The sequence below is a fragment of the Salarias fasciatus genome, chromosome 15, assembly GCF_902148845.1.
Source record: "Salarias fasciatus chromosome 15, fSalaFa1.1, whole genome shotgun sequence".
Classification (NCBI taxonomy): Eukaryota; Metazoa; Chordata; class Actinopteri; order Blenniiformes; family Blenniidae; genus Salarias; species Salarias fasciatus.
In genome coordinates this window covers 22,743,069-22,756,881 of record NC_043759.1, presented here as the reverse complement: position 1 = coordinate 22,756,881, position 13,813 = coordinate 22,743,069, and the positions used below count along the sequence as shown (strand labels likewise).

The following is a 13,813-nucleotide window of genomic DNA, read 5'->3' as shown; positions in this document are numbered from 1 at the left end:
TTATGAGTTTAAGATGGAGAACGACCTCGTGAAAATGACTCTTTTCTGGGTTTTGTTCACCTTTCATGAGACGCCGGCCGTCAAAAGCAGCAGCAGTAATGGGCCTGATTATAATCTTCCACACAATTAGGAAATGATGATTACATTAGTTTTTTTTTAGGAAGAGGCTACTTTAGTTTCTTCATTATTTCCTTCACTCAGGTCTTCCATCCTTCGTGGTTCCTTTAAACCTTTTTGTTGAGCATTGAAATTACCTCCGTACGACCCAAATTGCTGCTTTTCAGCATTTTCCTGTTGTTTTTTTTTTTTTTTTTTGTCTGTGACATTTTTTTTCTGCGGCTGAAAGCCTCAATAGCTGCCAGAGCTCGGTGATTAGGTGCACTTAGGAATGCACGTGCGCATTAACCTGAACCGTCGCACCCTGCCATATACCATAATGGCCATGTTGTCAGGTGACGTTCCCAGTGAGTTGTTCTGCTGCTGTTTCACCGGCGAACCACCGAGGGGCGCTGTGGAGCTGCCGCCCGGCACGCTGGGCGACGGTCGCCGCCACCAATTCATTTGCATCCCCCTCTCCTCCGTAGTGCCCTAATGGGACGCCCGCTGGGCCGGGGGCGGCGGGAAATGATGCACCGCTCCCAAAAATCACAGCTAAAATAAACAAGCACGAGGAAATGAAGAGGAAAATAATCTGTCCTACTAGTGAGGGGGAGGAGGGGAGGCAGGGCGGGGGGGGGGGGGGGGGGGGGGGGGGGGGGGGGGGCATATTTCTTCCCCAGCGATGGGGACGTGAATCAAACGCATGACGAGTCACTTGGGTGGACGTTACTGCGATTCATCACCGAGCGAGTGGGATCTGAGCCCTCGTGCAAATCCGCCGTGATGCCGCGACCATCCGACATCCAGGAGAAGGAGCGTCAGGGAAGGGCGGGGGGCTCCCGCGGTGCAGCGGTACCTCTCGTGTTCGCCTGTAATCACTCACCCCGAGGCCTCCTCCTCTGCTTCCTCTCTGCGTCCTGCAGGGTTTTGGCCGGAGCCAGATCCAGGAGAGGGAGGAGGCGGCCGCAGCCAGGCTGCTGAAGGCCGACAGGGAGAGAGCCAAGGTAACAGGATTTAGGTTAAACATTCTGAAAAGAATGGAATCATTTGTTTTAAATGCCTGAAACTGATTCATTAGGCAGTTTTACTGCTCTCCGCATTCCCACCAGCATTAACCTTTACTAGGTTTTAGCTTTTATTTAATTCTGTTGTCACTTCCTGTATCTTACTGAGTATTGAGACTCAATAGGGGAAACTCCATCATGTAAAGCTTTAATATCACACCTGGTCCTTGACTGCTCAGTTCTCTCTGGCTGTGCTCGTTCTCATTTGCCGTATTGATACCAAATTGCACATGTGCAACACTGGCAGTTCCATTATTTGGAGTGATTTTGTTTGCGAGCGCTGGCTCACAGATCAGTCCTGGACGCTGCCTCCACGTCGGATTCCGCGGCAGCTGCTCGTCCCGCCGTTGTTATTGTTGTGCTCCTCTCCTCAGACGGAGCAGGAGCTGGAGAGAGCCAGAAGGCTGTTGGAACAGGCGGAGGAGAGCAGGGACTCCCTCAGTCAACAGGTGTGTGTGTGTGTGTGTTCACATATGAAGGTCTGCATTAACCCAGGAGGTTTTTTTTAAAAGGAGAGTACAGCGTTGCCTGTCAGAAAGTGAGATGTCTTCTTCAGTTTGCATTTTCTTTTCTTTTTCTCCTCGGCCCGCGATTCCCCCAGGTGGAGGACATGCGCGGCGAGCTGCAGAGGACACGGAAGGAGAAGACGGGGCTTCAGAGGGCGCTGCTGGAGACGCCGCCGCCCAGTGCTCCGCCGCACGGCAGCCACAGCGAGAGGGAGGGGGGCGGAGGCGCACGGCAGGGGCCAGGTACTCCATCCTACAGGGGGACGGATTTAAACAGACAGTCTCAGAGGCAGCCCTGTTATTTTTGAGTGTCGAACAAGATCCTTTCTTTAAAAAAAAAAAAAAAAAAGAAAAAAAGACAACTTCCAGACTGTAAGTTTTCCATGCCAGCTGCTCAGTCAAAGCCTCTCCTCTCAGAGCGGGACGGGCGGACGCAGAGCGGTGGAGCCGGCAGCAGTAATGATGGTGAGAGGACAGAAGATTGATTTGCAACTCCAGCGCCAAAAAAAAAAAAAAAAGGGAGAAGAGAGACAGAATGGCAAAGACATTAAAGCCTTAAAAGCTGAGAAAAACTGAGTGTATATTAAAGGAAAGTATTGAAAATCTGAGCTCCCAGTGCCTCACTATTTTTTTTTTTTTTTTTTTTTTTTTTTCCCTCTAATGGGTATTGATTTTTTTTTTGGGCATCAAAGTGCTGTAAAAGGCAGAGAGAGCTTGAAAATGACAGATTCTCATGAGCCTGTCTCGATTCCTGTAGTGGTTTGGTATAGCTGCTTGAGATGATTTGGTTAAAGCCGTTCTTGACTGAGAACGATGTTTTACTTGAATTCCGATCACGTGAACCAGTCACCGAAGATTATTAGTCGCTTAAAAAGTTGGAAATCTACAGCAAAGCTCGTTTCTCTGTACGTCTTCAGATCGTTCGGACCTTGAGAGAGAAGTGGCGGAGCTGCGCGTTCAGCTGTGCAAGGCGTCGGTCCTCGGAGAGGTGGAGGAGCTGAAGAGGGCCCTGGACCTCAAGGAGAAGGAGAGAGTCCAGCTCGGCCTCCAGCTGAAGGTAAAAACAACGAGACGCTCGCAGGAGGGGTTTATTCAGACTTCCACTGCAATGCAGGAGGTATTCGTCTTTAAATCGTACAGACAGGTTTCTATGCTCATATGAAAATTTGCGCCAATACATGGATTTATATGTGCATATTTTTTTTTTGCCCCCAAGCAGTTTATGCAGATTAAATTAGCATATTTGTGGATTTGTAAGTCGCTTTGTATGTGATGGTGAGATGTTGTCGTGTGTGTGGATAGCGATCCGTACATTTCTCTGTCTCTTCACCTCCACCAGGCCGATTCATGCACCTGGTTTTTGTTGAGATTTAGACACGATGACGTTTTCACTTGAAAGAATATGGACTGGGAGCCACATGTGCAGAATTATTCACTACAGCGCAAGAAATGAGGCAATTTCCCCGTTTTGGAACAGTTCCGAAAAGTTCATAACGCAGCATAACCCTACAACCTTCCTGTTGTAGGGTAAAGAAAAAGAAGTATTTTTCTTCGTTTCTACAGACACTGATTGGAGCTTTTTCTTAAAGTTGCATTTTCATTGATTCTGATCGGCCTGAATGCAAAGAAACTTTTGTTTTTTCACATGAAAATGTCAATTAAACAAACCCTCAGACCCATAAAAACAGTGACTTTCCCACAGTATGCTTCCCCACAGATACCAACTGTAGATTTCAAAAATAACCGTTTAGCTGAATCCACGTCTGCGTCTGCTCCAGCCAGCGCTCGGCCTCAGCTGTAGAATTCTCGCGTTTCTTTCTGAGTTCTTTCAGAGGAAGAAAAGGTCGGGAAGCTCCGCTCTGCAGAATAAATCTGAAGTGCGTGAGGCCTCTCAGCTGGAAAGGAGCAGCAGCACCAGCACGCTCTCTGGCTTTGCCCCCCGACGCCGGCGCCCTCGCCCCCGAGCGGGGTTATTTCAGTTTGCCGGGCGCCTCTCATCCGTGGTCGCATCCTCCACCAAACCCGGCAACACTTGATCCTCTTAAAATCCTCAGATGAAGTGACAGCCGGAATAGGAGATCACAAGTCGACCAGCAGTCATTTATCCTCCTCAGACTGGTGCGATGTGTCACTTCCATCACTGTAACAAGACTTTTATGCAAAAAAAAAAAAAAAAAAAATGAAAAAGAAGAAGAAACTTTGCAAAGCAGGGGAATTCAAGGCTGTGGCTTTTATCAACAGGATGTTCGCAGCAATATCTGCACTTTAAGGCACATTTCTTTAATCTCCGCCGTTTCTTTCATTGAGATTATGTCAGAGCGCCCACACTTCTTCTGCCATGCAGGAGGTGTGAGGAGAAGGGGCGTGGGTGTTTGCATGCATCACCTGGGGCTTCGGAGATCAAAATAGACGACGATCCGCGTTGAACGTTTCCGCCCCATTCCCAGTAGACCCAGTTCTCATAATTGCTCCTGTTGAATAGAAACACCTCGGCGGCCGCAGCCTCGCCTCCCCTTTTCTTTAAGCTTCAGTCGGTCTTCAGAGGGGCTGTGAGTTTCTTGTGGATATAAAGTTGATCCAGAGCGCCTCCGCTCCCAGACTGCTCTCACAGCAGCGCTGAACATAATCCAGTTGTAAACAAGCCCCGACCTTCTTCGACCTTTCTGTCCTTGCCTTCTCTGCTCACTATTCCTGCCCTTTTGCTCTCTATACCCCCCCTAAAAAAAATCCCCCCCAAAAAATCAATGATACTGTTATCTTTACTACTTTTTCTTCTCTTTTTTTTTTCTTTGCCAGCCACTCTAAACCCATTATTTTACTCTCCTTTCTCCTTCTTTTTTTTTTTCCTTTTCTTTCAGTCTCCCAGGAGAAATAGCACTCACTCAAACACACACCTTGACCTTTCTTTCTTTTTCTCGATATACAAGGAATTATCATCAGACCTGGCGGCGAGGGAGCAGCAGCAGCTGCGAATGCTGGAGCAGCTCAGGGACTTGCAGGTATTTTCTCATTGCTTCATCAGAGGATATATATAATTGAAATGAAGTGCAGATTGAAATGTGCTGTTTAGTGCTTGAGCTACAAGATGATATTGGAGAAAATGGTCCTGCAGTAATGAGATCCTTGTGAAAATAAATAAATAAAATAAAATAAAATGGACGCTTTATTCATAAATTCCAGAGTCGGGGGCAGGCGGAGAGGAGGGAGACGGAGGCGCTGCTCCAGGAGAGCGCCAGGAGCCGCGAGGAGCTGAAGACCAGGGCCCAGGAGGCCGTGCGCCAGTGGAGGGCGAAGTGCAGGAGGCTGCAGAAGGCGCTGGAGGAGGAGACGGCCCAGGCCCGGCTCCACTCCGACAAGGCCTCGCAGGTCGGGCTCGGCGGATCGCGTCCGTTACACACTCGGCTCCGCTCACACACATCACTGCCGGAGATGGAGAAACTAGGAAAGTGCACTTTTAAAAGTGCCTGTTCTTACAACTTTACTGACAACAGTTTCACTCCAGGAGTGCTGCGCAGCTCTCGTTTCTTGGGCCGTAATCGGGAGCAAAAAAAAAAATCGCGACGTCCGGTCCGCCTGTGCAGCTTTGTTGCTGTGTGCAATCACTTGATTGCCCCGCGAAGCAGCGCTTTGCATGTGATTATCGGGACGTCTGAGTGCGCGGAAAGTGTAGCCCTCTAAAACCGAAAGCACTCCAACCCTGTTCGTTTTGACAAAGAAAAAAAAAAGAAAAGCTGCCACTTTACACCCACTCTGTCGGAAGTGGCGAAACGCGCCGTGCGTGAGCGTCGACGAGGCGACTCGAGCGTTCTGCTCGACAACTGTTCATTCATTAGGAGTAAACTGGCTCCTGACATGAGACGGGATGAACGGTGACCGCCGTGAACGTTGGTTTTGTTCTTATAAGTTCTGGTTTGTCCCTCATTTCCTAATTGATCGAGTCGAAAGCTCCCCGTTGCACCCAGTGCAGCACAGGTTTGCCAGACTGTGGTGAAATCTCGCCGCCGCTTATTGACTCCAGTCGGCACGGTTGGTCGACTGCGGCGTAAACGCAAGTCGACTCCGTTTGGCCGCCGTCCGACTGCTCTATCTGACCTGACACGCTCTGGCTTCTGCTCCCACTACGGGCCGAGCTATCAGCCAGCTGGCAGGCAGTCCTCCCACTTCCTGTCTTTCTTGCGTTATCTCGCCGTTTTGACCGGCGATTATGCAGAACTTGTGTGACTTTGGTAGTTTGTTCTCAGCCGATTTTTGAGGTGACCGTACAGGCAAAATGAGGATTCAGGTCCCAAAATGTGATTCAAAGATGTTAATATTTTGAGCTTAAATAAATATCTTGAAGAAAAAGGAATGCAGAAACTATTCGATATACTGACTTAAAAAAAAGCAGTCAAACAAATAAATGTGATGAAACAATAGTTTATATAAAGATAAGTATAAAAGGGAACTATAAAGGAATGATTATGTCTGTATTAAATGCTTATCTGAACTCCAGAGGAGGGAAAAAAGTGTGGATACTGGAGGAAAAGTAGGTTATCTAAGTTCATTAATGAGTATTTTTAAGTGGTATTGACTTATTACACACAGACCGTGTGTCTGGGTTCAGACGCTGCTCTCTGCTTTCTGTTATTTCAGCTCATACTGGCGCGTTCAGGCCTTTTGTTTCGAATTTTTGGACAACTTTTCTATGAGTAGGCGAGTTTTCTGTGCATGCTTTCTCAAATTGTGCCTTCAGGGATAAATAAAGCAGCTGGATTGAATCTACAGCGCCAAGGCAAGATGAAATAAATACCCACTTTGTCTTTGTGGCTTCAGATGTTAAATTCATAATAATTATGTGTGTATAATAGTTTCTAAACACGTGTCGTCCATAATTCCTTCATGTTTTCTCGGTCCAGTTTCAGCACGGTTTTAAAAAAGAATGAGCTTCAAAAGCTGCATTTAATATTGATTATTGGACTGAAGGGACACTGGGTGGCGAAGCAGGGGAGCTGCTGGGAAATGTTCACTCAAACAAAAGCGCAATAAGTGGATACTGATGCAGATTCTGTCTTTATTGCACGGATTGCAGTTGTGTCAAAGGCAGACCCGAACCGCTGCGTCATGCATCCTTTGCTTTATTAAATCATTGAAACGAGAGCGGCTTTTGTCCGTGTGGCGCACCGAGTTAAAAAAAAAAAAAAAAGTCACTCCCATTTCATTTGAAGCGAGGGAGTCACCTCCAAACCGGCTCCTCGCAGACGGACGGACGGACGGACGGACAGACGGGCTCCCACCTGGCGCGCCGACGTGACCGGAATTAATTACAAAATCATTTCTGCCCTCTTAATGAATTAGGGGGAGAGAATCAAGTGCTCAATTAAATGATTAGGTTCTGAGCCGCCGCAAAGTCTTTGCAAATTCCGGCGAAAGCCGGAGTATTAGAAGCAATCTGCCTTGAACAGACCTGACCATTGTCCCTTATCGGGGGAGCTGAGTGCGAGCATTTCCCTATCGGCGCCGGTGCCGCTTCCACATGTGTTCCCCCCCCCCTCTGTCTCTCTGTCACTCTTTCTCCCGCTCTCATCATTATTGTTCTTTTTTTTTTTTTTTTTTTTTGTACATCATCTCCTTCCGTCTCTCCATTTGTCATTTCGCTTTCCCCTCCAGGCGGTCCGGGAGAAGGAGAGCTGTCAGGCCCAGCTGAAGGCGCTGAGCCAGCAGGCCGAGGCGGCGCGCAGGGAGCTGGCCGTGGTCCTGGGCCGGCTGGCCCAGCGCGAGGAGGAGCTCCACCGCAAGGAGGTGGAGCTGTCGGAGAGCCTCCAGCGCTGCCTGGCGCTGCAGCAGGAGAGCCGGGAGGTGCGGCTTCACACTGTCAAAAACATATGAAAGTTAAATACGTGTAACAGAACGCGTGAGATTCAGACCTTTGACCCCAGGTGAAGGAGTCCAAAGGTGTCCTGGAGGAGGAGCTCCAGCGCCAGTCCGCCATCCAGTCCAGACTCCGAGACGAGAACCACAGGCTGGAGGAAGAGGCGGAGGCCCAGACCCGGCGCTGCCAGAGGGATCGGGACGCGCAGGCCGAGCTCCAGGCGTCTCTGAAGCAGTTGAAGGCGTCCCACACCCAGCTGGCCCAGCGGCTGGCCGAGGAGGAGCGCTCCAGGAAGGAGCTCCTCAGAGACGCCGGCGAGCTGAAGGCCCGGCTGAGGGAGCTGCAGGAGGAGCGGGACGGCCTGAGCAAGCAGCTGCAGCTGCAGCGGGACGGCCACCGCAGAGAACTGGACAACCTGAGGGCCTCCGCCGAGGAGGCCAGGGCCAGGAGAGAGCGAGAGGCGCAGGAGGCGCTCCGGCTCTGCCGGCAGGAGCGAGAGGAAATGGAGACGCAGCTGAAGGAGGCGAAGGTAGGTCCTGGATGGGCGGTCCAAACACCAGCGTAAACGCTAGAACTGGTATTCTCAATTAATACCATACTAGATATGGTGAAACAAAACTTTTTGAAAGGTATTCCTGGTGTATCAAAAGTCACACACACTTATTAAAATCTCTTCAAATGTTCAAGGTGATACTCCTTTCCTCCCTCACACCTGGCCATGGATCACACGGCGCCACACTCTAATTGACATTTCGAACATCGTTGGCTCACATTTCACACCCGGCGCGGGGAAACACGCCACAGCCACTAAACATCTGGCGCGTTTCCGACCCAGCGAGACGCAGACGGAACGCTCGTTTGGAGCGACCCTCCTCATCGGCCGGGGGCGGGGCCGTGTCCCCTGGGCGCGGGTGAACCGAGGATAGCGGGGGCTGCTCACGGCGTGCGCTGCCCCGCGGATCTTCACGGCCGCTCCCGAGCTCAGAGCTTGAATATTTAAAAGCCCGCATGTCAGACCTCGGCGGTCTCATCAAGGCGGCGCCTGAGATAGAGGACTCCGCTTGACTTTCTCCCTCAGCGCCCGGTGCCCCCCCCCCCCCCCCCCCCCCCCCCCCCCCACCCTCCGCTACCTTCAGTATCTGGGATGATGAGCCCTCCTGGGTACATTGTTTCTTAAGGGGCATGGTCCCCTCTGATATGGTTGAGTTTAGCCCATTAGCTGCACTGAATGGCATTAATATCTGACATAGCTCATTGTAATGGTGTCATTTCCAAGTGCACGGAGGACAAGGGCGTTCGCCGGGATGTTTTTAAATACTCGCCGGCGGCTGCCGCAGATGTCCCCAAGAAGCCCACCCAATATTCGCACAGCGTCGCCGGGAGCCCGCGTTCCAATTGTGATACAGTCGGCTGTCAGGAAACGCTTAAATTATTCCTTTTTCCCCGTCCTTGTCCTCTCATATGCGATTCCTTCTCCTCTCCCTCCGTCTTAATCCTTCTCTTTCTGCCTCCCTCCAGTTCTAATTTAGCGTTTTCACTTCCAGCTCTCCCCCTCTTTTTTTTCTTTCTTTGTTTGTGTCGGTCACGTCACTCCCCCGCATCTTGAAAATGGCGTTTTTTTATCCATTGCGTGGCGTTCTCCGCCCATAACGCCACGTTGGGCCTTCCTGTGAACGCTCGCCCCTGTTTGTTCTGTTTGCTCGTGTTTCCATGTAAACTCAAGTAACGATCCGACCCCCCCCCCCCGCCACCCCCACCCCCACCTCCACCAGGCAGACGCTGCGGCAGACCAGGAGCTGTGCGCCGCACTCCGCGTGAAGCTGGACAGGATGAAGGATGAGTGTGATAAACTGGCTGCTCAGCTGAGCACAAAGGAAGACGTGCACACTCTCCTCCAAAGGAAATACCAGCTGCTCAAACAAGAACTGGAAGACAACGTAAGCCCGGCGTACTTTCACATGTTTTTTTTATGGAATTATGTGAAGTGAGAGAATACTTCCAACAGTGTCTTATTGGTTGAGGTCGCTGGTTTAAAGACTGTTGATGAACATTCTTCTGGCTCGGTTTGCTAATCTATATTTGGTTCTTGTTTTCCGTGCGAGAGGCTGCACTTCACAGCCGGATCGGAATAGAAATCTCTGAAAACGTGTCCGACCTGAGCTGACATCGCTTCCCCTCCCTCCCTCATCGCTCTCTCTCTCCTTTTTAATGCGCTGCTTCTTTAGTTTGTGTGATAATAAGAGGCTAAGTTGTCCCCAGGTGACTGAATTGAACCTTGTTTCAGCTCCCTGACACGCCACCGCTCCTTCACAGGAACCACGCATCGATTCTAAAGAGAATGAATGTGGAAAAAAACTCAAAAAAACACAGTTATTAATGTAAAACAGGCAGTTTGTTATCTCAGGGACTGGATAATGACCCCAGGCAGCACCGATCGCTCTGAGGTTTTGATTGATCGGGCGCTGCTTGAGGCCTCGCATCTATTGACAGAAGTGGTCAGAAAAAAGGAAACCTGAGCTGAAGAGTGTGACTCTTTCCCAAAACTGTCTGTATTTCTGTAAGCGCCAAAAAAAGAGAGAATTTTTTTTTTCCTTTAATAGAAATGAAATACTGACCGTGAGGCTGAGACGTCCTGAGCAGCCCGTCCTCTGTCCTCAGGTCAGGTCGGGCGAGCGGAGGCGGGCGTCGGAGTCGGAAGCGGCCCGGCTGGAGCAGAAGCTGCTGGAGGCGGAGGCGGAGCAGGAGGCGGTGCTCACCTCCCTGGGCGAGGAGCTGGACGCCGCCTGCCGCGGCCTGGCTCACGACGGGGACGACAAGCTGCAGGTATTCCACAGGTTTTCCCAGTGAAGCCAGTGCGTTTTTAGAAACTTCTTCTGCTCACGCACGAGCACGCGGACATTAAAATATCAGTCTCCAGAGTGTCGTGACTCCCAGCCAGAAAATCCGTATCACTCTGTGAACTTTTTGAACTCGTTTATGACTGCCTGTGCGGCTCGGAGCCCAGTGTTTCACCCAGTAATCATTTTCGGCGTAGATAACTGCATTGTTGGACGAGGTGTGAATGCGCTGGATGAAAACAATGTGGAGGAAGTGTTTATTACCCCGCTCGCTCGGACAAAAAGCTCAGCCCAGTCGCATTGAAAAGTCCAGCCGTCGCAGAAACGGTTGTTTAAGATTCAGCAGAATTCAGCAGATGCGTTTCCCAGACGCATTGTGTTTTCTGTGAATGTGATATTTTAGGAAAATAATGAGAGCTGTTCTTTTTTTTGGGGGGGGGCATTCTCACAGATGACCTGGCTAATTTGTAGGCTGTGTCCTCGTGTTTCTTGAACTATTGTCACTTTGTGTAACTTTTTCTTTCTCAGTCTGGAAACCATGATTTTGAGTTCAGTAAAGAACTATATTTTGTCATTAACACATTAAAAAAAAAAAAACAAAAAAAAACTTAAAACGTCAAACTTCAGTTGGACTGCATGGTGACTGCAGCCTGCGTCGACGTGTGGAAAACTCCAAATAAACCAAACACTATAAAGACCTCATTTCACAAAACTGAAAGCGGATTATCTCTGAAAGCTTCAACAGTTCTAATGTGACTTGATTCCATATGGTTACAAAGTCTTCGGCGTGTTTGTTCCACATTAACTTGTTTGCTTTTAATTCTGGGGAAATGAAACACCAATACCAGTCTCTCCCAAAAGGATTCTCCAGGTTTCTGTGTTTATTTTCCACACTGAAGCGATTTCCAGTCAGATCTTATTCCCTTTTACTCTTCACATAAAACCTAAAACCGACACAGCTGTGGGAATGTTTCTGTCCTCAGACAACATAAAAACCTTTATCATCTTGGAATAATTCACCCTGATATTTAACCATCCTTTTAGGAAACTCTACATCAGACACTTGTACATTGGCCATTTCAATCTGTAATCTCTTTTGTTACATGTGATTAGTGACTCTCGTTTTCCTGTTATTTGCGTCGATACGGTACTTGAGAGCAGTTTTGCCTCCAGCTGAATAGTCAGTGTGACATGGTGGTTGAGTTGCTCGTAAAGATTAGTCAAAGCTACTGTGTGTGCGCGCTTATAGCGCAGATGGAAGCTCCCTACCAATAAACATCTTCTGAAAGCTATACTCCTTTCTCATACACTCATAAACGCTGGGGTCCGCTGCCTCCTCTCCTCCATCACACATCAGAGGCCTGATTTCCCGTCCCGCTGCAGGCTAATGAGCCCAGACTGCTCTTATCTGCTCCTATGGATTTCCCGGGTCTGGTCCGGCAGCGGAGCGGTCAGACGCAGCGGCCAACGCTGTGGCTCATCTGTAATCCGTCATGTTGAGAAGGAGTCAAACCTGGCTAGTGATTGGCCTAATGAGGAGAATCATTAGCAGTTAAAGGGTGGATTAGCTTTCCATTGCCTCTCGGCAGAACCAGAGTGTGAAGACGATGAAAGTTGGGAAAAACTTTGTCAGGTATGTAACCATTGTTGAGTCAGGGTGGGTCGGTAGCGCAGTATGTGGTATTATCGCACAACCCTACTTTCTTTTTTGTTTTTTTTCAAGCTAGTTGGTACAGCACCAACAACTTAATCACCAGAGGCCAGCCTGATGCCGCTCATTTCATAGGATCTTACTCTTTTTCAGAATTGTTAAGTACTTGTAAATGTACTCATATGTAGAAGGTTCGAACCTACGTCTGCCCTGCTAGTTTTCTCCTCTCTGTGTTCAACAGCCACTGACTTGTTTTTTGGAATCCAGCATTGCACATTTTGTCATTTTTGTTGTGTTCCTCCTCCTGAATCCTTCCCGTCGTCAGAATTTCATCTTCTAAATGAAGAGAAATGCCAGAGTGGCCACTGAAGGAATCCAGTCTGTGTCGTCTCCGTTCGCCGGCTGCCTCAACATCCCCGCCTTTTTACTTCTCTTTAAGTTTGACATCCTTTCCGGGCTTCTCAGTGGGAGGCGAAGCTAACACACTGTAACCAAAGACACATCGGCGGATTTACTCGCGTTCTGAAAAAGACATAAACCGCGCAGTCACACATTTAAATTAGCCGTGGCAGACGCCTGGATTGCACAGCAGTGCCGCTGAGAAGAATCGTGGCGTTTCTTTCACTTCAACCCCACAGACAGCCGCTTTCAACTCCCGACTTACTTGTTCGGTTTCTCAACAGTTTCACCTCCTTTTTGTCTGCCGCCGCGCCGAGCGCCCTTTGATGGCTGGAGAGAGAGAGAGTAAAGACAAGCGCAGAGTTTTTCCGTCTCATCCTCCCACGCAGTCACATGCTCCCCGAGACGGAGACCTCTGCACAGCGGCGCTCCGGCGCCGCACTTTGAGCCGCGGCGGCGGAGACCTGGGAAATTCGCTCTGCTTGGATCTGATTGTGAGTGACAGCTCGGGAAAGTTGCCCGACACCTGTGCAGTGTGGCGGCGTTGTTTGCCGAGACGCAGAACAGAGAGAGAGTCCACAGAACCCCGCTGTGTGTGTTCAGCGGCTGTTGATCATGCGTAAACACCTTGCCACGAGGGCCTACCTGGGAAAAAACCTTTTATATATTTATCTTTTTTTGTTGACATTGGTCATGACTGTGTGAGAGTTTTTACATGAGAATTTATGTTTAGGTGTACTGGCTTTTTGTTTTAATTTTTTAAAAATTTTTTAAAAATTGTGTATTTGTTTGCTGTTATATTAGAATGGCTACAGCCTTTAGTAACACAACATTCTTATCAACAAACTGGAATCAGGCAGCAATTCTATACTGGGTGAGAAGTGATTTTAAAGGACAGGAGGCAGTTTGTAAAGCTGTGAAACTGCACTCCTTCATGTGGCGTCCCACAGGGGTCAGTACTGGGTCCCCGTAAGCATGTTATTTTCAAGTGAAACTGCAAACTTGAGTCACATTTTGGAGTTCTAACAGAAAACAACAGCGCTCAGAGCCACTAAAAACTGTTGTCAATGCACAAATAGATGGACATTAAATACAATGGCGGCCTCCAGAGTAACATGACGTCTGTTTACTCGCTAATGTTCATGTTTAAAGCGTATTGTTCTCCGCTCGCATGTGTGTCGTTTCACTACAAAAACAGAACTCATCAGTAGCCCGACCTGAAAATGCCATAGGTTTCAGTGTTTCTGCCGTTGCTGCGTAAACAGGCATCGTTTTCAAAATGTTGCCATGTGAACGCTAAACTTTTCTGAAATGAAAACACAAAAACAATAAATTTTCACTGGATGCATTGTACAAATGGGGTCTGAATGACTTCTGTAAAGTTTAGAATCGGGTTTATTTGCAGAATT

General features: G+C 48.9%; 1 protein-coding gene across 4 annotated transcripts in view; it reads left to right on the top strand.

Moving 5' to 3' along the window:
• The window catches only part of cep128 (centrosomal protein 128), a 34,021-nt gene that overhangs the window by 4,772 nt on the left and 15,436 nt on the right, over positions 1-13,813 (top strand). For all 4 annotated transcript variants that reach the window (XR_003932980.1, XM_030109919.1, XM_030109918.1 and 1 more), the window contains exons 8-17: positions 1,023-1,103; positions 1,538-1,612; positions 1,765-1,912; positions 2,587-2,726; positions 4,597-4,668; positions 4,850-5,035; positions 7,316-7,504; positions 7,585-8,046; positions 9,290-9,454; positions 10,176-10,340. Coding sequence is in view for 3 of the 4 variants with exons in the window: in XM_030109919.1 (XP_029965779.1) it covers positions 1,023-1,103; positions 1,538-1,612; positions 1,765-1,912; positions 2,587-2,726; positions 4,597-4,668; positions 4,850-5,035; positions 7,316-7,504; positions 7,585-8,046; positions 9,290-9,454; positions 10,176-10,340 (1,683 nt within the window). In the remaining variant the exon portion in view is untranslated. The remainder of the gene's footprint in view (positions 1-1,022; positions 1,104-1,537; positions 1,613-1,764; positions 1,913-2,586; positions 2,727-4,596; positions 4,669-4,849; positions 5,036-7,315; positions 7,505-7,584; positions 8,047-9,289; positions 9,455-10,175; positions 10,341-13,813) is intronic.